At 35.7% G+C, this 24708-nt stretch overlaps 4 protein-coding genes across 6 annotated transcripts; 2 read left to right on the forward strand and 2 right to left on the reverse strand.

The window, feature by feature from the left end:
- Positions 1-1322: 1322 nt before the first annotated feature.
- On the forward strand, positions 1323-5792 carry LOC116119914 (peptidyl-prolyl cis-trans isomerase CYP22-like). The gene is made up of 7 exons (XM_031405859.1): positions 1323-1499; positions 1600-1623; positions 2161-2248; positions 3149-3241; positions 4036-4068; positions 4605-4661; positions 5423-5792. The coding sequence occupies exons 1-7, from the start codon at positions 1336-1338 to the stop codon at positions 5531-5533; spliced, it is 570 nt and encodes a 189-aa protein (XP_031261719.1). The 5' UTR covers positions 1323-1335; the 3' UTR covers positions 5534-5792.
- A 3478-nt stretch (positions 5793-9270) lies between these two features.
- LOC116119898 (phospholipid-transporting ATPase 2-like) lies at positions 9271-16691 on the forward strand (the record flags this gene model as incomplete). Its single annotated transcript, XM_031405837.1, has 6 exons — positions 9271-9395; positions 9513-9686; positions 9794-9845; positions 10444-10571; positions 15749-15899; positions 16063-16691. Coding segments are annotated over 6 exons (963 nt in total), but the record flags the coding sequence as incomplete, so codon positions are not given.
- A 1921-nt stretch (positions 16692-18612) lies between these two features.
- LOC116119912 (zinc finger CCCH domain-containing protein 2-like) lies at positions 18613-19960 on the reverse strand. The gene has a single exon (XM_031405857.1). The coding sequence runs from the start codon at positions 19896-19898 to the stop codon at positions 18726-18728; it is 1173 nt and encodes a 390-aa protein (XP_031261717.1). The 5' UTR covers positions 19899-19960; the 3' UTR covers positions 18613-18725.
- Positions 19961-21267: 1307 nt separating this feature from the next.
- Positions 21268-24301, reverse strand: LOC116119908 (probable protein phosphatase 2C 58). Of its 3 annotated transcripts, none has more exons than XM_031405851.1 (6): positions 24231-24301; positions 23595-23840; positions 23182-23458; positions 22662-22816; positions 22347-22443; positions 21268-21330 (listed from the first exon to the last, which is right to left on the reverse strand). In XM_031405851.1, exons 1-6 carry the CDS (start codon positions 24261-24263, stop codon positions 21293-21295), a joined length of 846 nt encoding a protein of 281 aa, XP_031261711.1. In that variant the 5' UTR covers positions 24264-24301; the 3' UTR covers positions 21268-21292. The 3 variants fall into 3 exon arrangements, with proteins under 3 accessions (XP_031261711.1, XP_031261710.1, XP_031261713.1); XM_031405850.1 differs by lacking the exon at positions 21268-21330 and adding an exon at positions 22073-22205; XM_031405853.1 differs by lacking the exons at positions 21268-21330; positions 22347-22443; positions 22662-22816 and adding an exon at positions 22856-22926.
- Between the last annotated feature and the right edge of the window lie 407 nt (positions 24302-24708).

The raw sequence follows: 24708 nt of genomic DNA on the forward strand, positions 1-24708 counted from the left end.
CTAATTTCTCAAATGTAGGGTGGTTGGGTAATTGTTATTTGGTAGACATTTAAGAGCAATTGTATTCGAAATGGTTTTTAATTAAGGGTAAATTGGGTAGAAAAATCATATTACCTTGGTAATGTTTTAATCCCAGGGGTGGGGGAGGGTATCGGATTACCGCCCACATTATCAACAGTAAATACTATTTACATCAAAATATTCTCGTAATATTTTATTACTTGCAAACCAAACACCAGAATCTTATAAAATAAACGAAGATTACCTCTATTATCTTATATACCCCCGATCAAATGCCCCCTAAAGAAAATGAAACAATATCAGTTTTAAGATTGATTTTTGAATAACTTTAAGAGTTGTCTTAAACATGTGCCCTGAAGATACATGATCAGGTTATAAATACGCACGAACCTTATCATATCAATATATTAAAAAGTGTGTTTATAAATAAAGTATATCAAAAGTATTATTCGTAATGGCTTTAAAGTGTGCGTTAGGATTTAGGAATGTTAAGACTAGAGGTGGGCAGGGACCGGTCCCTTGCGGGCCTAGGCCTGGGCCCGTTTGGGACTGGTCCCAAATGGGACCAGTCACTCATGGGCCTGAGATCGGTCCCAGGCCCATGAGAAAAACCAGGACCCGGACCAGGCCATAGGCCTGGTCAGGACTGGTCCCATGGGACTTGGATAATTTTTTTTTTCCCCCTCAATTTTTTTTATATTTTGGGGGTAAAATAAAATTTTATAGGGGGTTTTTAGTATTTTTTAGGGGTAAAATTTATAAATTTTTTAGACTGTGGAAGAATTATTTTTTTATAAATTTTATAAAATCTCATTTTAGCCCTCGTAATTTATATTTATTTTAAAATTAACAGGGAGTTTTATGTAATTTGGCAGGGAACTATATTGAAAAAATACAAAAAAATTTGGGCCAGGCTTGGGACTTGGAAGAGGGCCCAGTGGAGGGCCCGAGCCCTCCTCCTTAGGCCTGGTCCCAGGTCCGATCCTCTCAAGGACCAGTCCTAAGACCGATTTTTGGAGTTGGGCTTTTGGGCCCGGTCCCAAATGCCCAGCTCTAGTTAGGATTGTTGTTTTTAAATACATTGAGGTGGTGTTTTAATAAATAGATCAAAGTCTGCATCTGACAAAATATTTGAAAATACAGGGGTGGTAGTGAAAAGCACTCCGTTAGTGCAAATATCCCCATATATATTAAAGAAAACCAATCAGCAGCAAGCACGTGTTTTCCCAAAGTAAATCCCAAACCCCAACCCCACTAAAATTTAAAAGAAAACCTCACAACGAAGCTTGTAGAAAGTGAAAGTGAAAGCTATCGATGGCGTCAGGCGGCAACGGCGGAGGTGTGGAGTGGCACGTACGGCCTCCAAACCCGAAGAATCCAATCGTCTTCTTCGATATTACTATTGGTACAATTCCTGCCGGTCGTATAAAAATGGAACTCTTCGCCGACATCGCCTCTAAAACCGCCGAAAATTTCAGGTCACTTCACTTTTCTTCCTTTCTTATCCTAAATTTTCTTCTGCATATATCAATTCCAACAACACTTGTTCAAGTTCGCTTCTTTTTTCTTCTTTGGCAGGCAATTATGCACCGGTGAGTTCAGGTATCTGGCTATTGCGCTCTTTAGTTGCCTCTTACATATAACAAGTCTTCATATCCTGTAATGTTACCGTTTACGGTTATGAGGTCATTGTTGCTGTTAGTGATGTCTACTAAGTTTTTTTTTTTTTTCTCTCTCTCTCTTTCTTGAATAAATTCGTGTTGTTATCTTAATCTTTGTTGGTATGGTGATATGTGCTAGTTGGCTTATTAATTTCACTTTGGGAGCTAAATTGTGTAGTTCAAGAAATGAAGGGGCAAAAGTGTGAAAATGAATTTTAAAGTGATGGAATTGTATGTGCTTATATATAAATTCTGGCTGATGACCCCAGACCTGTGAATAGCTCTACATTAGATTGTATGTGATAGTAGTTGGTGAATGTTATTGTATTTGGTATCATGAAATACTACTTTTTGAGTGAGTATTCACTCGTTATCTGCTATCTGTTGGTGAATGCTATTTTATGTGGTATCATATGTGGCTACTTTTTTGATTGAGTAATCACTGCTTGTCTACTCATCTGTTGGTTTGAAAGCACAGAAAAGCGGGATTGCCTGTTGGTTACAAGGGATGCCAGTTCCATAGAGTGATCAAGGATTTTATGATTCAAGCGGGTGATTTTGTCAAGGTTTGTTCCTTCAATTCCTGCATTTAAGTTTGTTTATGTTCTATCATTTTAGTTACTCTATGAATGATGTTAATCCATGAATAAAAGAATCAGATTCTTAGTTTAAGATTGTTTCGGGTCTTGTTTCTTTCCTTAGTATACTGTAAGATGCATATCCTGGTGATTGGAAGGACATTCACGTTTCCTTTTTCTTTGAAGTAGAGTAAAGGTTTGACATACCATTTTGAGAAAGGAAAATGGAGCAAATTTGTAACTGCATTTCTCTTATGCTATGTTCTTGTGGCCCTTAGTAGAATTAACCCTCTAATTATAAAATTTAACAGTTTAAAACTCTGATATAATTTGAAAAACCAACTTTTTTAAGCATTATTTATTTAATAACTATAATATACAAAAATTAATAGTTACTCAAGGTTTTCTAGTTCACTAGCTCATCTTTTTCCTTCCATCCAGATTACATATTCTAACCTTTTGATTTGTAAATTCTCTTTAAATTTCCTTCGCAAATTTTACTCCGACAATCATGTGCATTTCTAGAAATTTTAATTTACAATTGCTATTAAGAAACTTAAAGAACTTGATATTTCTTTTAGTTATAACCTTTTAAACAAATTTTTTTTTTTTTTTTTTTTGGTTTAGAGGGTTTACTGTGGCTTATTTTACTGTTCTTACTGAATGATAGAGACTTCTAAATAGAAATGGAGAGCGGATGCGTTTCTTGGTAAATAATGAAAGGGTGAATTGTTTATTTCTGGAAATGCAAAGCGGAGAAACTTGTGCTGCTTTATTCAATCTATGAAAACTTCCATCTCTGGTCATATAATTTTTATGATAAGTTGTCCTGAACCTTGTATACTATTGTTATTTTGGCTAAATTACCAATTAAATTTTGTTTTGCAGGGTGATGGTAGTGGATGTACTTCGATCTATGGACATAAATTTGAGGATGAGAATTTCATTGCCAAACACACTGGTCCTGGTCTATTATCAATGGTATATCTTACCTTCTCCAATAATTAAATTTTGTTCTGCTGGTGACATGCTACACAAGTCCTACACTTTACCATTAACAATCATTGGGAAAGATAGAATGCAGACAATAAGTATGGAAACATCAGGGATGATGCTTTCCTATTACCCAAACTCGGGTGCCCTGTCTGTAATTAGAGCAAAGCTCTGAACAATTGAATGAAACTTACGGTATTCCTTTAGTGAGAATTATTTAGGTGACCTTCCTTGAGGTTTAGTTAAAACTGCAAGTAAACCCTCATAGTCACAGTTCATAAGAAGTCTTCTCTTAGTTCTTGAAAATCATTATATACTTTCTTTAAAATTCATCTGTATCTGCTCTGACGTTTCTTAAATTTATTGAAAACTTACCCTGTTTCTGTCAATTTTCTAAGCAAAGGTATCTGGCTATAATTAGGTCAAACCTTAAGGTTAGTTAATGAAATTGAACTCTTTAAAATTGGGAATCACTCAGTGAAAAAAATTTCTGAAGGAAGTATACTGTAAAAATGATGTTAACTTTCTAACATGTAAGGTTTAATGTACCTATCCCCTTAGGATAAAATCTAATGTTTGCACGTGAGAACTGAACAAGAAATTAGAGATGGTAGCTTCAAGCATATTGGTTTGGTTGGAATATCCCTTGTCAACCTCTTTGAATGCCTTAATTTGCATAGAGAACCTCATCTTTTTTCTGCTGAATTCTTTGTGAATGTTTCGAGTTTAATGATGGCATCCTACTTCCAACTCTGAAAGTGTATTTTATGCTCATGTTTCAGGCAAATAGTGGACCAAATACTAATGGGTGTCAGGTACTTGATCAACCTTCTTGCTCTCACTCCTTCCTTCCCCTTTCTTTTTTCATGCTCACGTGCACTTGTGCTTGCACATGGGCTGTGGGCACACACAGACAAGTATGGCCGGATCAAATATGTTGCAATTTGGTTGTACCAAGTCTCCAGATTTTAGGCTGTTAGGTACATGTTTCTGGTAGATTGCATTTTTATGTAACTGAGCAAACTGATATTGTGGTGGGCATGACAGAATAGCTCTGCAATATTTTTCTCTGTTCAAGTGTAGTTTACTTTGAATTATATTTGCAAAGTTGCATTTGGTGTACCTTATTCCAGGGCACTGCAATACACCTTTTTCTCTTTCTGTTCTGTATGTGGATAGGCTCTTACCCAAAAAGTTTTAAGCATAAAATTTGTGTATGAATTTATTCTAATTTTTCTCCAAAACTTGAGAGTTAGATGGTTACTGGAAGGATATTTTGTAAAGATTTTTTCAAATTTCTTTTGTCTCATAATAATCTTAAAGCATTGATCATTGCTTTCTTTAATTGCAGTTCTTTATCACTTGTGCAAAATGTGACTGGCTTGACAGTAAGCATGTTGTATTTGGGGTATGTTCTCAAATCTTTTTCTTTTTTAATGTCCTACAGATATTTGTTTTGTTTTATACATCACTCATCACTGTATCTAACATCTAACAGTTATTTATATATAACTTTTATGGTCTTTTTTATTTTATATGTTCTAGGGTTGGGCAACATATTTTATGTTGACAATGGAATTAATAGTTATTTTTAACTTGTTAGAGATCCAAATCCTCTTAACATCATCTACCTAGGATATTAAATCTCACGTATTACCGAATTAATAAAATTTTAGAATACAGCTGTAGTCTTTAGGTTCAAACCTGACGTACATTGACGGATTTTGGGGTAATTACATGTAGAAGCATGTAATAAGTTTGAAAAATTTACTATGTCTCACTTATACAAATTAATAGATGACTACCTTTTATAAGCTGATTCAGAAAACCGAACATAAACCTAGAAAGTAATGAAAACTTGCAAGAGCTGACCTCTCAAACCAAAAAGACCAAAGTGTTTCTTAGCTTGTGTTGTGTCGAATTGGATCATAGTTGTAACTTAAATTTTAAAATATGTATATGCTTGGTTCTTTCGACCTTTTATACAAATGGTGTAAATAGTTGCCTATTTTTGGCTGTGTTGAGTTGTTCAGCCATAGCCTTTGTCCGGATTGACAACCTAATTTACAGTCTTGTTCCGAATTCCCATTAGTAAATCTGCCCTTTTCTTTAGCCTTCCATTACATCTTGCCTTTAAAATGTTGATTTTGTTTGATAACTTTCATGCAGAGAGTGCTTGGAGACGGTCTTTTGGTCGTCAGGAAGATTGAGAATGTTGCTACCGGACCCAACAACCGTCCAAAACTGGCATGCATTATCGCAGAGTGTGGAGAAATGTAAAAGGTGAAATCAAGAAAATACTAATGAGGATCAACTAATAACATATATTCTGTAACTAGTATGAGCTGAGTTAGAATTAATTCTTGAAGTCCATTGATGACATCTGCCATAGTTGTTCTGCTTTTTTTAGCAAAACATATACATTATGAAGAAGTGAATTTTTTTTTTTTTTTTTTTATGACAACGGGATATCTAATCATATATTTTACTTTGTAAGTTGCTTGTGAATTTGGCATCTAATGCAAATTTATTTAGCTTATTTTGATTGCATAGGTACACACAGAATTTTCTTCTTCTTTGAAACATATTTGGATATGATTTATTTCAAATTGTTGAAGAAATATTAATATTATATTGGTTTGTGAATTGTGAAGTGTATTTTTGGACCCTTTTTTTTTTGTTTTTTAAACATTTATTGTTTTAACATTTTTATCTTAGCAGACGTGTCAACCTATATTTTTAATTTGTCGCTTACATTGCTTTGAACGTGTAATATTATTATAATTTTTACTATTTTTCTTTAACAGAGATTCATCCAAATGAGCATTAGGGCACATATAAAAATATAAAATAAAAATCATTTTTTTAGTCTTTTTTTTAATTATATTGAGAAATAAATCTTTTTGGTAATCAAAATTTATCGGTGTATCAAAATCTAGAGCACTCGTCTTTAACTATTAGCCAATCAATAGTAATTGCTCATCAAGTAATAAGGAAGTAAATAAATGGTAATTTTTAGTAAATCACAATTTACTTTATAATATGAAATAATGATTATTATTTGACATGATAAGAGGAGTAATGTTTTTTCTTTAAAATCTCAAAAATAAAATCTATTAGACAACTAATCAATTGTAAACGGTCACATCGAAGTTATCAAATATTTTTTTATAAGAATTGATAAAAAGATATCATTTTATCTAATTGAATTCCTTATCACTGTTCTATTATTATGGTTTTGAACATTAAAATTGTATAAAAAAATGGGGAACTTTTTTTTTAAGTTAATTAGAACTCGAATTTTCGGTACTAATAATTTTTAAAACCAATAATTAATATGTCAATGAAATTATCAAATTACCTATCCACACATCTCGCCCCAAACGACGCCGTTCTACTCGTCGTCTCCCCACACAACACTTCCAACTTTTCATTTTTACATTTTGCCACCTCATATCACAATAACAGCCTCTCTCAATCCAAGACCAAAACACAGAGCGGGTCAATAACTCAGTGAGTTGAGTAGAGTTGAACTCGAAATGGCGTTCGCAGCCAAGCATTGAAGGTGCCACCAAACTCAGCGAGCCTGGAGGAAGCTCTAGCCGCGTGTTTGACTTCTTCAGGACGGCGTGCAGATCATACCTTCAATAATAGAAATCTATAATCTCGACGAAGTCGTTACCAGTCGCAGCTCCGCTCCACCATCGCCTCTGAGATCCGCAAGAACGCGCACATCACAAACCCTAAGGTTTTTAATTATTTGAATTCTATTTGCTTTATTTTATAAAATGTTATGGCTTGTAAATATTAGTGATATTCTTCTAATTTAATTAGGAGTAAAATGAGAGAAAGCAAAAAATAAAAAGAAAATTGGAAATTTATGCTTGTGTTGAGTTAAATTCGAATTAGGTAATTTTGTATTGAATCGATTGATTTGGAAACATAGGGTTCTTGTATAACATTAGTCAAGTGAGGTTTCTCAATTATTGGCTCTTTATTTTGGACTTCATGAAGGTTATTTTGTAGCCTCTTAGAAACAAGAGAATTTTCTTTTGGTTGTCTGTTTGTTTTTCGATTTCCATTCTCTACTTTACTTTTAAATGTGCAATACTTGTTCAGTTACCAGCTTCGTTTTCTATGAAAGAAAACATACAAATGGTGAAAAGACAATGATGTTTTCTGTGTTTTCATTCTCTACTTTTTTACTGTGTTTCATATTTATCATAGAAATATAATAACAAATGTGTTTTCATCGTCAGATATTGTTTTGAAAAAAATGATAATTTTACCTATAAAAAAAAATCAAACTTCTGATTTCCTTTTTTGAAAACACTCGAGCTTCCCAGTAATTACTTTCAGCAGGATGATTATTTTGACTTAAAGATAAAAGTTTTCCACTCCTGGAGAATTCTATATTTTGATTGGAGTAGCAGGGAGGTTTCGAATATAGTTTATTTCAATCATTAATTTCTTGGAGTTCTCCAGTTTGTAGCTTGTCAAGCTTTGTTTCATCCTGTTCATTCACAAGATTGCTATAGGTGTATAGCACTATTTTAAAACCCCGACCGGAGGGCAACCCCGTTTTACTACCCGGGTCACGGGTCAACCGGTCCAACCGGTGACATCATCATATCCTTTAATATAATATGTTTTGAGTAATGCTACAGTCACCAAAGTAGTGCACCGAATGATGTGGTAAAATCCTAACCGTTGATTAATATTAAGTTAAAATTAATCAACGGTCAGAATTTTGTCACGTCATTCGGTGCATAAATTCGGTGCATTACCGTCGGTGGCTGTATTATTTTCCAATATGTTTAAATAATTATTGTTATGTTTACCATTGGACCCAATTACTTCCATTGAACCCAATTACTTCCATTGATGATTGAACCCAAACACCAATTTAATTAAATCTGAAACCCAAGTCCTGTATCCTTCAATATCCATCAATTCATGGAGTCCATAAACATATAAAATACAAATACAATATATAAATAAAAGAACTTTCCTTGTTATTACAATTCCGCCAACAAAGGGAGTCAACTTCAGAATTAATGAACAAGCCAAACATTTGTCTCTCACCCATTCTTTCCAGTTCCACCTAACAAAAATTTCACCCATAGGCAGAATTAATGACAACCACACCAGAGTGCAGACCAACGCCCAAAAATTTCACCCAACAAGCAAGCTTTCCATTATTTAATTAACCGACTCTTATTTCCCTTCTCAAAACAAATACAACTAACAAAACTTCCAAGCATTTTTGAGATAGCAAAACTCAACTCAGCCGAAACATGCAAAATCCAGAAAAAGGGAGTTGTCGTCGATTTCCAGATCACACTAAGCATTTTTTACAGTGGAAATACTTTTACAAAGCTTAAACGAGGGAGAAAGGCGTCGTTGTCGCTGATTTCGAGCAAGGGAGGCGTCGTCGTCGTCGATTTTCAACGAGGGAGAGAGGCGTTTTCGTCGTCGAGCAAGGGAGGTGTCATCGTCGTCGATTCCAGCAAGGGAGGTGCTATCGTCGTCGATTTCCAATGAGGGAGGGAGACGTCATCGTCGTCGAGCAAGGGAGGTGTCGTCGTCATCGATTGAGATTGAGATTGAGACAGTGGTTGCGATTTCAAACTTGAGAGAGTGGAGTTGATTGAGATTGGGTTGCAATTTCTAAGAGGGCTCAAAGTGGCTGCGATGTAAAGAGCGGTTGTGTGTGATTGCCTTTGGTGTTTTGCATAGAAAAACTTAAAAAGTATAGAGTTAGGGTTTTTTTTTTTCATTTGAAAAAGTGAACCGGTTTACCTGGCAGGCTGGTTGGACCAGGTGGGTGGCACTGTTCATTCGGTTCAATGGCGGGTTAACACGGTTTTTTTATTATAACCAGGTTTTATATTGGCTCGGACCGGACATGAGACCGGATCCCGGTTGAACCGGCCGGTCCGGTCCAGGTTTTAAAACAGAGGTGTAAAGTAGATTTTGGTCTGATTTCCAGTTTTAGTATTAGTCTTTTTTTCTGAATTGCAGAGTTCAGGTTTCTAAAAAGATTGATACTTGTTCACGGGCGGTATTCTTACAACCGTACAGCATTTTTATCCCAATATTCATTCTATAAATCCCTCTTGATATGTTTTATCCAGATCTTGTGAGTTACATTATATCGCTGCCCTTTTTTTTTTTTTTTTTTTTTCAATCTTGGTTCTCCTTAATGAAATCAGGTTGTTGCTTTGTTTCTGATATACTGACATTAGGCCATATTCAGCTTCTCTTTTATTTCAGGTGTCTCTGGAACTAGTCTTTTCAATTCTGTTAGCTTGATGGCTTATAATGTCTTCTATACTAGTATTCCTGTTCTTGTCAGTGTCCTTGACAAAGATCTTAGTGAACAAACTGTGATGCAGCATCCTCAAATTTTATTCTACTGCCAGGCAGGAAGGTATGCTGTTTATTCTCTTTGTAGATTGAGTTTTTGGGGTGTAGAACTTGGAACTTGCTGTATAAGCTATTATACATCTTACTGACTCAGGACCTTTATTGAAACAGGCTTCTTAATCCTAGCACATTTGCTGGATGGTTTGGCCGGTCCCTATTCCATGTGAGTGCTATCATTTGGTTTTTCTTTCTAGTTCACATTTCAAAATATCTTTGTGGATCCAGTTTTTTTATTTTCCTGAGGTTTTGACCCAGTACCTAAAACTTCTACAGATCTGTTATATACGTGAAACTTGATTTTAAATCATTGAAACTGGTTTGAATTATAAAAGCATCCAATTGTCCTATCTAATTTGAATAAACATGATAAACTAATTGAATATCAAGATGTAAGGTTGAAAATAGTTTGTGGACCTGGCGAACAAAACTTAATGGCAAACTTACTCTACAAATGAAAGATGTTGGAAATCTCTTTTAGGTAGCATGACTTCTGAGATCTTTTCAGTTTTGATATGTTTCTCTCTTCATATATCTGTGAATGGGACGGTTAGGAAGCCGAAGTAAATGGCTGTAGCTCTATGAGTTTGGAAAGTCATCAGTCATGACCACCTGTTGTGGGCTTCTCTCAGTTCACACTAAAGCAACTTAATTCCCAACTAATGAGTTGATTTGCTTGATCATGAGAGTGATGGTGGATTCGATTGTTGTTATTTGTATTATTTTATTGTTGTATCTCAATTTAATACTTGGGGCTATTGTAGGCAATTGTTGTATTTGTAATCAGCATACACGTCTATGCTTATGAAAAAAGCGAAATGGAGGAGGTTTCAATGGTAGCACTGTCAGGATGTATATGGTTGCAGGCTTTTGTTGTGGCATTGGAGACCAAGTAAGCTTGCATCTCATAAATATGTGTTTGGCAACGATTTTTAAAAAAAATTAATGAGGCCTTATTGACACTGGCTTGAGTAGCTTCTATTAATGTTTGTAGGTATGAAAAATCAGAGAGAACTAATAGTGTGTTTGTATTTCTTGTGTTATGATCAGAAAATAATATATCAATATATAAGAAAAAAAAGAACTAATCTAGGAAACAAATAATCTAATCTAGGAAATGAATAATCTAACTTCCTATTTTACAGATTTTGTTCTTAATATATATTGATTACAATCTTAATATTCTAATATAGAATTTTACACTTCAACACTCCCTCTCAAGCTAGAGAATATAAGTCGAATGCACCAAGCTTGTTACAGATAAAATCAATACGCGAACCCTTGAGAGATTTAGTGAGGATGTCTACTAACTGGTCGTTGGAACTAACATGACTAGTGGTAATACATCCAGATAGAACTTTTTCCCGAATAAAATGATAATCAATTTCTATGTGCTTAGTCCTCTCATGAAATACTGGATTAGAGGCAATATAGAAAGCAGCTTGATTATCACAGAGTAACTTCATTTGTGACACTTCTACAAATTTCAACTCTTGGATCAGTTGCTTTAACCAAATGGGCTCACAAGTAGCTAAGGTCATTGCACGATATTCAGTTTCTACGCTTGATCGGGCAATAACAATTTGCTTCTTACTTTTCCAAGACACTAGGTTTCCTCCAATAAGAATACAAAAACCCGAAGTAGAACGTCTATCAGATAGAGACCTTGCCCAATCAGCATCAAAATATCCAACAATATGTGAATTACCCCTGTTCTCATATAACAAGCTTTTGCCTAGTGCACCCTTTATATACCTTAAAATTAGAACAATTGCATCTCAATGACTATCACATGGAGACTATAGGAACTGACTTACAACACTAACAGAAAAGGAAATATCAGGTCATATGATAGTGAAATAATTAAGTTTACCAACCAGTCTTCGATATCTTCCAAGATCAGCCAGCGGCTCCCCCTATCCAGGTGAGAGTTTTAAATTAGGATCCATAGGAGAGTCTATTGGTCTGCAATCTTACATTCCTGTTTCTTCAAGAATATCTAGTGCATACTTTCTCTGAGATATAATAATACTAGATTTGGACTGAGCAACTTTTATACCAAGAAAGTATTTAAGAAGTTCTAAATTTTTGGTTTGTAAGTATCTGAATAAATGCTTCTTCAATTGTTCAATACCATCTTGATCACTCCTTGTAATGACAATATCATCAACATAGACAACTAGATAGATACATTGCCTCGATGCTGTATGTCTATAAAAGACAGAATGATCAGACTCGCACCGAATCATACCAAACTCTTGGATAACAGTGTTGAATCATCCAAACCAAGCACAAGGAGACTGTTTCAAGCCATATAGAGAACGAAGAAGTTTGCATACCAAGGCAGACTCCCCCTGAGCAATAAACCCAGGAGGTTGCTCTAAATAAATATCTTCCTGAAGTTCACCTTGAAGAAAGACATTCTTAATATCCAATTGATGTAGAGGCCAATGTTGAATAGTAGCCATTGCTAAGAATAAGCGGACAGCAGACATCTTAGCAACTGGGGAAAAAGTATCAAAATAATTCATCCCATCTATCTAAGTGTAGCCCTTGGCAACTAGTCGGGTCTTTAAGCAATCAACCTGACCATCAAGACCAACTTTGACCGTATAAATCCAACGACACCCAACAGTCGAATGTCCTGGAGGTAATGGAACTAACTCCCATGTGTGATTATGATGCAAAGCAATCATCTCATCAACCATGGTCTGACGCCATCCGGGATCAGAGAGTGCCTCATGAACATTTGAAAGGACATAAACAGAAGAAAGTGTGGACACAAATGCATAATATGATGAAGATAAACGATGATAACTTAAAAAATTATATATCGCATGAGGGTTGCGAGTAGACCGCATACCTTTATGAATGGCAATGGGAAACTGATCATCAGGAGAGAGGACCGTGGCATTAGAGGAATCAAGAGCAGGATTGCCATCTATAGGAGCTTTAGGGACACTAGCCGGATCAGGAGTAGTTCCTGTAAATGAAACAAGACTATGGTTTGTAATGGAAGACTCGGTAGTAGAAGATTGTGGGGCTATGATAGACTTAGGAAGATTGGTAATGGACGGTATAGGAAGGACCGTGGTTATTGACTCACAATCTAAGATAGAAGAAGAAAAGAATGGAGACGACTCAAAAAACGTAACATCAGCAGAGAGAAAATAGCGATGTGTTGATAGAGAATAACATTTATATCATTTCTGAAGACGTGAATACCTTAAGAAAATACACTTAGTAGATTTAGCTGCCAGTTTGTCCTGACCAATGGGGAAAACATAGACAAAGCATGTGCACCCAAAGACACGAGGAGGGATAAAATACAACGATTGATCTAGAAATAAAATGGAATGAGGTACCTTGTCATTGAGGACAGAAGAGGGCATCCAATTTATTAAGAAACAGGCAGTCAAAACAGCGTCCGCCCAAAAACGAAAAGGGACTTTATTATGTAAAAGCAGGGTACAGGCAGTTTCAATGAGATGCATGTTTTTACGCTCAACAACCCTATTTTGTTGTGGAGTATAAGCACAAGAGGACTGATGAAGGATTCTCTAAGAAGAGATGAATTTAGTAAAGGGATCGGAGAAATACTCGCAAGCATTATCACTACGTAATACTCGAATAATAGAATTAAATTGAGTCTTAATTTTTGCACAAAAAGATTCAAAGATGGAAAATAACTCGAAACGAGTTTTCATTAGGAATAACCAAGTACAGCATGAGTAATCATCAATAAAGGTAACAAAGTACTGAAAACCTAGAACAGATGACACACGATAAAGGTCCCCACACATCTGAATGAACTAACTCAAAAGGGGACAACCCATTTATTGACACGCTTTGGAAGGGTGGTACGAGAATGTTTTCCAAGCTGACATAACTCACAATTTAAAGACGATAAATTAGATAAACCAAGATGCATCTTTACAAGCTTTACTAAACTGGAATGACCTAAACGATTATGATGGAGTGTTGGAGATTCAGTGACAGTGCATTCTATAGATGGTAGGTGTAGATGATAGAGGCGCTATGACTCATGTCTTGTGCCAATCATCCGTCCCGTGCCTCGATCCTGTATAACAATAGAGTCAATATCAAAAGATATAAAACAATTTAAAGAGCGGATAAGTTTACTGACAGAGACAAGATTAAATGGACAATTGGGAATATAGAGAACATAGTCTAATTCTAAGGATGGAAGTGGTTTGGCATGACCTACAGCTTTAACAACAACTTTGGAGCCATTGGCTAAAGTAACGGATGGTAAAGATGCAACATTAGTTAAATGAGAAAGTAAGTGAGGGTTACCAGAAATGTGATCAGAGGCACCCGAGTCAAGAACCCAAGGTCCAAGAGAAGAAGACTAAGTAAGTCATGCAACTAAATTATCCGATTGAGCAATGGAGGCAATAGATGAAAAAGACTGCTTATTTGCCTAAAACTAGAGTTATTCTTCATAATCAACCCCAGTGAGAGTTAATGATGGTTGGGTGTGTCCTTTAGAAGAGTCAGAACGAAGATCAGCCTGAGCAACATTAGCGGTTCGAGTAAGGCGACCATGTAATTTGTAGCATTTTTCCCTGGTATGCCCCCAACGATAACAGTAACTACAATTGGGTCGTCCGCTTCAACCACAATCTCCTTGTTTTCCTTTATAAGTAGTTTGAGACTGAGAAGCAGAGTCAATAGCGGTAGAGCTGGGGACAATACTTGGGGATGGAACCCGAAGTAACCTAGCAAATACTTCATCAAGAGATGGCACAGTAGCGCTAGCTAAAATCTGATCTCGTATAGGAGTGAGATCAGAACTCATAGCAGCAAGGGTTAGAACCATGAAGAATTTATCTCATTGTGCTAGATCTTCTGCAGCAGATTTACCAACGGGTAGGAGAAGATTATACACTGCCTTGAGAGAGGTCATCTTACCAAGAAAATCTGATATACTCATATCCTGTTGTTTTAGATGAATCAGATTGGACACAATGGAATACAAGCGTTAGATATCATTGGTATATAATAGTTTACCCTGACTCCATATCTTACAACATGTGTGGTATGTTTTGTAAATTGGATGTAGATTAGTGTCAATGGATTGCTATAATAGATTACATAATAAAGCATCAGTTTTGATCCAGGAAGACTTATCTGATGTGATGTCAACAACCTTTGTGGTCAAGTGATCCTCCAGACCTTGACCTGTACACCATAACTCGAAAGAGGCAACCTAAGAAGAATAATTCGCACTCCTAATCAACTTATCAGTGGTGATTAGTGGGAGAGACAAGAAAGAAAAACCACCGGAAGTGGAGTTTGAGTTGGAAGTAACCATGATAACTACACAATCTGACCGGAAACCAGAACCAGAGGTAACACGGAGCAAACAAACAGATCGGAGCAGAAGATCTGACGAGGACAGCGGCGGAATCCGGTGAAGCTGTCGGAGTTTGACGTCGAAGGCAATAGAACCTTAGTGGGTTTTGCTCGCTGTCATCTTCTGAGCAAGCTGGTGCCAAAGGTGAGAACTGACGCTCGCTGGAAGAGGAGATCGAAGTTGGATCTGTCGGAAAGAAACACTGTGCGTGGAGGCGCGCATGCGGCGGTCGATGACGTTGATCTTTGTGAGGTTTTGCCAGCGAGATGGAGACAATGAGACATGTATGGTTAGATGGAGGTTCTGACCACTGGAGAGAGACACTTAATCGTCGCCGGAAAAAAAAAATTTAAAATTTTTGACAACCTAGCTCTGATACCATGTGAAAAATCAGAGAGAACTAATAGTGTGTTTATATTTCTTGTATTATGATCAGAAAATAATATATCAATATATAGGAAAATAAAGAACTAATTTAGGAAACAAATAATGTAATCTAGTAAATGAATAATCTAACTTGCTATTTTACAAATTATGTTCATAATATATATTGATTACAATCTTAATATCCTAATATAGAATTATACACTTCAACAGTAAGGAATATGGATAGGAGAGTTTGATGGCTCATCCTTTCTTCGTTGATTAATCTGTACTAACTGTCTCTGAGTTTTGATTGTCACATGCAGTTCCTTTACCGTGTTCCAACATCTTGCCATATGGGGGAATTTAGCTGCCTTCTACGTCATCAACTGGATCTTCAGTGCTATTCCATCATCTGGGATGTACACAATTATGTTCCGGTTGTGTCGCCAACCATCTTATTGGTTAACTATGTTGGTAAGTTTTCACCCATCAATACACTTCACTTTTAGTTTCTTATGCTCAGTATTATCAATGTTACCAGGAAAAGTGACAAGGTGAAATTTAAGTTATGGAAGGTGTCCCCATTTATTTAGGTAGAAGGGATTATATACTGACTAAAATTGTAATTCCATTACAGCTCATAGTTGGGGCAGGAATAGGTCCAATCATGGCTTTAAAATATTTCCGTTACACCTACAGACCAAGTAAAATCCATACACTTCAGCAGGCTGAACGTATGGGTGGTCCCATTTTGTCTCTGGGGACTATCGAACCGCAGGCAAGATCTTTAGAGAAAGAAGTTTCACCATTATCAATTACTCAACCTAAGAGCAGAAGTCCAGTTTATGAACCTCTATTATCTGATTCTCCAAATACTAGAAGGTCTTTCGGGGCAGGTACTCCATTTGACTTCTTTCCGTCGCAGTCCAGATTGTCTTCTGTTTACTCGAGAAACTGCAAGGATAACTGAGTTTACTACACTACTTATTTGATGGCTAGAAAATGTATAAGTCGCTATTTGAGCTGTAGGATTTTTTTAAAATTTTTTTGGTGATACCTCATTGTATCTAGTTGTTTCATAGGTTATACATTCACAGAACTCCATAAATTATTTTTACAGTGAAAATACAGGTATAATTTAATTACCTGAGCCTGAGGCTGAGCTTATGGGGTGGACCTGGAAGGCTGGAACTTACTCTGATCGATGTATTTCAACGATTGAAAGAAACTGAGTGATAACATATGGATATAATTGCCGTTTCAAAATTGTTTATCATGAATTTATGAATAAAAATTGAAATAAGGTAATACTATTGGTTAGCAAATTATTTATAGCGTAATTAATCTTCAGTAACATATATTGTATAGCTGTTGGCAAAGTATAACATAAATACGATAAACCGCATCAATTTAATCTTTACGTCATGTTAAACCTATAAATATAAATGATTTAATTAAAGTAATTTTAAAGTATATGGTTGGGTGTATATGTGGGTTATACTTCTGCTACTTAGTATAGTAGCTGCGACTAGTAAATTTCACATTTATATTGATAAGTGATTTTATCACTTGAAATTTAATTTTATTTAGGTGGAGAAAAATGGAAGCCTTTTATCAAAACTCAAAACTCAATTATAATGCTGACTAAATTTATAGGAATTTTAAATTGATTTAATCCAATTTCTAATTCTAATTGAATAATTTAAATTAGATGGTTAATTGGAGAAAAAAAAAATCTAATTTGAAAATTTTATTTTAAGTAATTAAACCGGTCTTTTAATGAAAATTTAAATGTGTGGTGTCAAACTCATCCAAATAAGATGGATTAGGTGGATATTTATATGATAAATAACACATTTCATTTACTAGAGTACCTCATTATGAACTTCATAATAATAGATATTAATTATTTATTACCATAATAGAGTGATTTAAATGAGACATTATGGCTGCCCACAGTAACATCTTTTGGAAACCCTCACAAACATTTAACCATTTCTACAACTTTGTATTTGGAAGGTGATATTTTCCCACTTCTATTAATTATTTGTATGATGTACCCATACTGGCCTTCTTCAATGACACACAGTCTCCCACTTTCCCTCTGATAATTTCCAAACAAGCAAATTAAAATAGAAATAGGATGAAAAGATTTGTACCAAGTTAGAGAAAGGTATGTAGCCATACTTTGATCTGGATGTGAAGCAAGAGAGTACATAAAGTATGGGCACAAGTGGAAATGGGAATTGCATTGAATTGTTCCAATTGATCAATTAAGAAGATGGATGAATGAAATAAGGCAGACACGAAGGGGACCCCAAAAACCTTATCTGAACCTAAAATTAGTATGGGCAGAGGCAGAGGCAGCTGCTCCCTCACACAGTTTTTTTTTTTTTAAACTTGGTTTATTAGTGTTGATTAATTAAGTAATCTGCTACATATTAATTCTTTCCCACCAAGAAAATCAAATCTGGTGAATTAACTAACCTTGGCAGCACTGTGATCCATCTACACATATAAAATTAATCGTATCTGACTTCTTTTGCTTAATATCTACATTAAGATTCAACTAAATTTGGTCACTATTTACTCTTTAATTGAAATAAAAGAATCTGTTTTCTTTTTCATGTACAGTGTACAATAATTAATCTTTCTGTTGAAATACATGGCCATGTCAATTTAAATGGTAAATTAATAACGCGCTTGAAAGTTTTAACCGTGGATGAGGGATGGGATACGCATCTGCCAAATAAAAAGAAAAAAAAAATCTACAGAATCTGTTCCCTGAAATTCTCAAAAACCTAGTCACCATTGTGCATGTAAGCCACGTATCACCCACAAGATCTTCAATTCAAGCCAAGCAACAACTGGGTTGGGTGGGTTTAAGAAACTGTGTTGTTAGGTTAAACATGTAGTTCTCCAGACACTTGTATACATTCACAGAGATTTACTGAAATAAAAGAAAACAGAAAGATTCTTCATTATCACACCTTGCTTACAGTTCAAGTCAGTACATGAAATTAAGATCAAATCGCTCTCCACTTAACAGGGAGAAGACAATACTTAAAAGCAAACCACCAAAATGATAAAAAAAAAGTGTGTAGATGAAACAAAGATATCAAATCTCGCTCCACTGCTGAGCTTTAAACAACAGGAATACTTGGAAAAAGAGACATTAACAAGGAAATTTAAGTACTGAAAAACCAATAATAACAATAATAATATACACCAAATCTCATATATATAAAGTGATATATATATACGGCTGGTGCAAACAGCGTATTTACACATCTTCTTCATCTACATCAAGAGCTCATTCACCCAACCCAGATCAGGATCAGGACAGCCCAGCTGCCCGCCATTAATGTCATTAATCTTCTGATCATCAACCAAACATTTGTTTGAACAATCCCAACCAAAAGGATTCATTGACCCTGAAGGGTTTGGAGTTGAAGGAGAAAGAACAAACTGTTGCTGATCTTCAATATTAAAAGAATTTGCATCAATCCAAGGAATATTACCATTCATGCTGCTACCACCGGGGACTGACAAAGGAGAAGAAACTTCATTGAAATTCATTTCAGCCAATGAACTCATCAGCTCATTGAGCACATCTTTGTAACTCATGGCCGCATCAGGAGTACTGCTAAACTTTATCAAACGATCACTGCACCGAGAAATGGGTGAGAATCCGTGATTCACCGGCGACAATGGTGGTGACTGAGACGGTGACTGTGACAAATGAGACATACCCAACAAAGTACTAGTTGGAGAGGAATTGACAGAATGATGGCAAAACATGCAACAATGATTATTCTTATGATTGTTCACCAGAGAATTGCCACAGAGAGGGTGACTATACTTGGGAGATGATAAAATCTCAGGCAAAATGCGAAGCTGACGTGTAGAGTGGGCGAAAAAACACACCTTTCGTTTGCAATTCTTGCCGTCTTTGCAAGCTTCAGTTCTATATCGTGATGGATGGAGCCAGCACTCAAAGACTCCATGAGCAAACTCACAATCATCTCCACGGCTACACCCACCTCCCCTACGGAACTCAGAACAAACAGTTCCAGAATAATGAAACCTGCGAGGATCACGGCGGCGAGCCTTCTCGCCAGGATGAGCAAAAGGACAGTCAGTCCAGTCATGGCTACGGCTGCGAGTACAGCGACGGATCTTGAATTCGTACATGCGAAAATGATCAGAAGCATAAGGATCTGAGTCAGAGTCAGGATCAGAATCAGCATCAGTATTGTTGAAAGGCAAGAACTTATGAAGACTGTTGAGTTCTTCAGGGAAAAACATGTTATTGATATCTTGATGATGATGGTGATGGTGCAAGAGTTTCTTGCTGTTGAGAAGAAGTTTCCTGGGAGGAACCTCAATATCTTTGAAGGGTTTGGTAGGACTTTTGGGGGAAAGAAGATGATGGAGTTTGTGTTGATGTTGGTCAGCACAAATGGTGGTCATAGCTCAAAATATCAAAATGCAAAACAAAGTAACAAGGAAAAGGTATCAAATGAAATGAATGTAGAAATGAGAGAAATAATAAAAATGGAAATGGTGGTGGTGTTGAGGGAGAAGGGAACAAAGGAAGAGCTAATTAAATAGGTTAGAGAGAAAGAAGGGAATGGGGGGGTGTGGGGTTAGAGATGCGTGGCAGAATAGAATTTGGGATGAGCATGCAAAAAGGGATATGTGGCGACTTCACAATACATTGGCACGCTAGATTTTGCTATGTGTTTCATTTGCAAACACTTGGATTTACTTTGATTGTTCTAGACTCTCTACACATACTCTTCTGTTTATTTGATTGAATATTGAATATATGTACAATACTACATTGTACTTAAACCCTTTTTTTTTTTTTTTTTTTTTTTCCTTAGTTTTCTATGATTACTTCCATCTAATTCGCCTATTTAATAATAAGATTTTGAATATGAATCTCTGATACTTTTAACTTAAGCAGATCACCGCGTATCTATTTGTACGTACAAAAATCTTCAGATTCAGATTTTTTTACACTACACCAAATTAAATTAAATAAATTCGAAGATGGAGCAATATCTCATCAATTCTAGAATATATGACCAAGCAAAGCAAAATCAAATTCCAACACAACAAGTGATCATATTGAAGAAGCAAAGGCTAATTTCATCTGGGCTTCTTAACCGATTTGCTTTACAAGCTCAAGTCAAGCCCATGTCCATGTCCATCGGTTATCTTATCCGTCAGCAAGATAACAGTTTATAAATAAAATAAAAACAGCGAGGAATAAGAGATAGATAAACACCACCTGCGCTGCGAGTTCAGTCAATTACGTGAAGCCCACAAATTTATTATTTTTAGTCTTACAGATATTGAGAGGATATAACGCAAGTGTTTTAGTATAGTTGATAAAAAAGAAAGGCATTATTTATTTAGTCATGTTTCTTCTCTTGGACATGTCATATGGGCTACGGAGCAAAAACACTTATCTTAATCCTTTTCAGTCATGCAAGTTGTATTTTCTCATACCTCAGTTGAAGAGGCAGAAAAGAGTTCGAATCCAGTTAAATCAACCAGCGACATTGTAGTTTCATTTCAGGAAACTATGTGCTCCCTTGATGTAGACATAAGAGGATCGAAGTCATGTTTTCAGTTATTCCAGGAAAACATATACTGCATGATAACAAATTAGTCAGCTATTAAACCAACTGCTTTTAAGCCCAGTTTAGGCATTCAACTTTTTATGGCACTCTTTTTCCAGGGGACTAATAATATAAGTGGGGCAAATGCATGGAGCACATGAAACTCGACGAAGGTAAAATGATTTTCTATGGCATTGAAGCTGTTTCACCGTGTGCACATGAGTTTTCGCATTCCTAATGCCATGGATTCATCCTTTGAACTCTCTCTCTCTCTCTGCATATAACATTAATGGGGTACATTTAATAGACCAGATAAAAATAAGATTAGTAACAGGTCGTCTAATAAGCTGCAAATTTACTCCATCTTGGACATTATTTAAATTAAGACAGATGTGCTTTTAAGATCATCACATTTCCACCATGTGATCAAACTCACCAAATACCAGTTGAATTGAATGTGCAGCTAGCTCTCTTTCTTTTGTACTCGCAAGTTGCAAGGCCATATCCATTTGGGATTAGCCAAGTTGCAAGGCTATATCCATTTCGGATTAGCCAAAAAAAGAAGGGCATACCATTGTACTAGACTATGGGAAATTTCTTAAACCAGAATTTGAAGATTATCCATGAAGGCAACGTAAAGAAGCTATCCTGTTCCTTATTTAAGCAGTAACAGGGGCAATCCCTGTTCCAAAATGATTTAGCAATAAAATCTCTTTTCCATATGATATAACTGATCATTCCCTCCCACATGCCAATTGCTTTGGATGAATCATATGGCGTAAATGAATATGATTATGAAACATGAACAAAATTGTTGTCATGACATAACTTCAACCAGTGTAAGTGGCCTGGCAGGGTAAGGAAAGGCCAAAAAATGTGAACCGCATACTCAAATGTTATGGTCTATCCAGATCCTTAAACTTCTTCATTCGGTAAAGCGGAAAATTATAGTAAAGATATATATAGCATCCAAGCTTAAAAGAAGAATCAGAAGTCGCCCCAATGGCTACCGCATCAGGACAATACCCATAAAAATCGTTAATTTAACATAACAAGAAGGGTATCAAGTTGAAGCAATCAATTTTTTATAATGCTCTATTTGTACACGCAAGAGTTTTGAAACCAGTTCCACAAATCTTCACAGTTGCTACAAAACAAGTTTACATATGGTAATACAGCGAATCAATTAATAAATTTCCTTACATTGAACAGAGGCAAAAAGAAATTGACCCATACGAAGAAAATTTTTAATGCAATTTTACAACTATGCAGGATATGTCATCCTTACTTTTTCTAGAAACAGCCTCGTCTATCAAGTGCTTTGCTGCTGATTGAGCATCTTTTATGTTTTTGATTGAGTCCACAGCTTCTTGGTTTGACATTACCTGTAAGGTAATAAGAGAAGTCAGAAAACCCAAAACTTCAATCACATTCAAACTAAAACTACCCATAACAGAAGGGTGGAAAGAGAAAAGTAGCTTCAAAATCTGAAAATCTGGCCACTGATTTTTCCTTAATTAAAAACTAAGTTTTGCCTCCAGTTTTATTGCAGGAGATATAAAACAACATGAACGTGATAATCAACATTAAGAACTTAACTGACCTTCCATATTCCATCACTTGCCAGAATGATGAACTGTATATCATCACCAATCATCTCCACGTTTATATCTGGGTCTGAGCTAAGGTGTATTTTCAAGCTCTTGTCACCAAATGCCCTTGCCACAGCCAGTTGCCCATCAACACGAGGAACATCCCCTGTGCAATAGATTGTGAACTTATTTTCTAAGACCAATATATAGATAAAAACTTTCAAGTTTTCTTAGTCCCTATCTGCACACATGAGGCTGTTTGAGAGACATGAAAACCTGGCCAAACAATTTCAATTAATAATTTTCTATACATTAGAACATTTTTTCCAAACAAGAAAAAAGTGTTCCACCTTAAAAGTTTCACTAATAAAAGAAAGTTCCAGCAGGACAGATCATCCAAAGACAATTTTTTTAAGCCAGCTAAAATTCGTTATTTCTTTGTTTTCAGCAAGTACCAAAAGATTTCATGTGATCAAACTAAGCTAATAGCAAAACTAGATCTACCAGTTCGCATTTCAAGAAACCTGATACCTGGAATGTTTGATACAAAACCACCACGACTCTCAATTTTCTTCTTTTCCTTGCTTGGTTCATGGTCAACAGATAGTTGTTTGGCCACCCCATTCTTGCATATAACAGCCCGAGAATCTCCCACATTTGCAACTACTAGTTTTTGACCATTAATTAGAATTGCTGTTACTGCAGTTGACCCTCCTTTTCCCAGGACAAACGCTTTCTCCAATATTTCAGCATCTGTTGTACGATAAGCTTTCCTTATTGCATTTTCTGTTTCAGTCCAAAAGTCGTGCTGCTTGCAAAACATTAAAAATATAATCACAAATGACTTCCTGAAAGATTTGTAGTCACAGGAGGTAATGCTAAGACCTACTGAAAACCGTAAACCGATTAATGAAAATATTAGAAAAATCAGAAGACATGAGTACCTCTTTCAAAATATTATTAAACAGATGAGTTTGCAAATAATTTGCTACATCGTGGCCCATATGGCCATCAAATATAGCAAATAAGCCCAACTCAGTATCATGTACTTGCTTGAATTCTGAAACTAGGTAATCCTCCATGGCATGGTTTGATTTTCCCTTCATTAAGTGAAATCCATGCGTGATATGCTTTAAAACTTTACTCTTCCCTTTCCCTGTATCAGCTGCAGACGAACCAAAAGCCTTAACCTGAAAATAAAAAATATAAACAATGAAACCACATAATTCAAGTTAATGATTTTCAAAAAAACTAAACTTCCTCTGTGGAATCCACAGACACAAAAACAGTGACAGCTTCCACAAATTTCAAGAAAATCAAAACTAAAGCTTCATTAGCTAATGCCTTGATAGAAATCACTCTCTGGAAAAGCATCTATAGTTCTATACTTCAAGTCCTTATTACTTTCCAAGAAGTAACATCAGCCAAAACGTCAAATAACTCAAACACATTTATACATGAATTGCAGAAGATCAAACTAAATCCGAAACTTGAGCAGAAGAGAATCGAAATTCATTTCTTAAGTTGATTAACTGAAGAACATTAATTACATGATTAAAAGTTAATTAAGTTGAACATACCTTGATCTTTTGAAGAATTTCTCGGCCAGTCATGGTGTTTGAGAGAGAAGAAAAGTTTTGTGAAAATGAAAAAGTGAAGGTACATAAATAAGGCGTTGTTTGTTTGACTTTAGAAATACAGCCATTACAATTGTACAACGCGTTCTTGCCGACGACTTTTCTTTTCTCAAAAATAATTAATAATTCCTGTTAGTCAAACAAGTCAAGTTGGACAATTATTGATATTGCCAACTGGATATTTATTTCCTCCAATTGGTCATCAATGTTTATCTCTTTATAATAAGGCGGATTAGGAGAATGGTTAATCAATTAATTTATGTTCAATGTTGGCGTACCTTGTTTATTAATTTATGTTCACTATCCCCGATAACTTGGCATGATTTCAAGGTTTGGTGGACTTCGCGTTACGGAGTTGATAAATTTCGTTATTTCTACTTAATTAATATGTAAACTGCTATTCGTGCATCCAACGTTATAA

This window comes from Pistacia vera, unplaced genomic scaffold (genome assembly GCF_008641045.1).
Source record: "Pistacia vera cultivar Batoury unplaced genomic scaffold, PisVer_v2 Contig910, whole genome shotgun sequence".
Lineage (NCBI taxonomy): Eukaryota > Viridiplantae > Streptophyta > Magnoliopsida > Sapindales > Anacardiaceae > Pistacia > Pistacia vera.

Excerpts from the sequence above, each read along its gene's own strand:
- LOC116119914 (XM_031405859.1), top strand. The coding sequence starts at position 1,336 with ATGGCGTCAGGCGGCAACGGCGGAGGTGTGGAGTGGCACGTACGGCCT. Across the intron at positions 2,249-3,148 it reads AAGCGGGTGATTTTGTCAAG|GGTGATGGTAGTGGATGTAC; the intron begins GTTTGTTCCTTC and ends TTTGTTTTGCAG. Across the intron at positions 3,242-4,035 it reads GTCCTGGTCTATTATCAATG|GCAAATAGTGGACCAAATAC; the intron begins GTATATCTTACC and ends CTCATGTTTCAG.
- LOC116119912 (XM_031405857.1), bottom strand. The coding sequence starts at position 19,898 with ATGACCACCATTTGTGCTGACCAACATCAACACAAACTCCATCATCTT.
- LOC116119908 (XM_031405850.1), bottom strand. The coding sequence starts at position 24,263 with ATGACTGGCCGAGAAATTCTTCAAAAGATCAAG. Across the intron at positions 23,841-24,230 it reads AAATTCTTCAAAAGATCAAG|GTTAAGGCTTTTGGTTCGTC; the intron begins GTATGTTCAACT and ends TTTTATTTTCAG. Across the intron at positions 22,817-23,181 it reads TTTTGTATCAAACATTCCAG|GGGATGTTCCTCGTGTTGAT; the intron begins GTATCAGGTTTC and ends TCTATTGCACAG.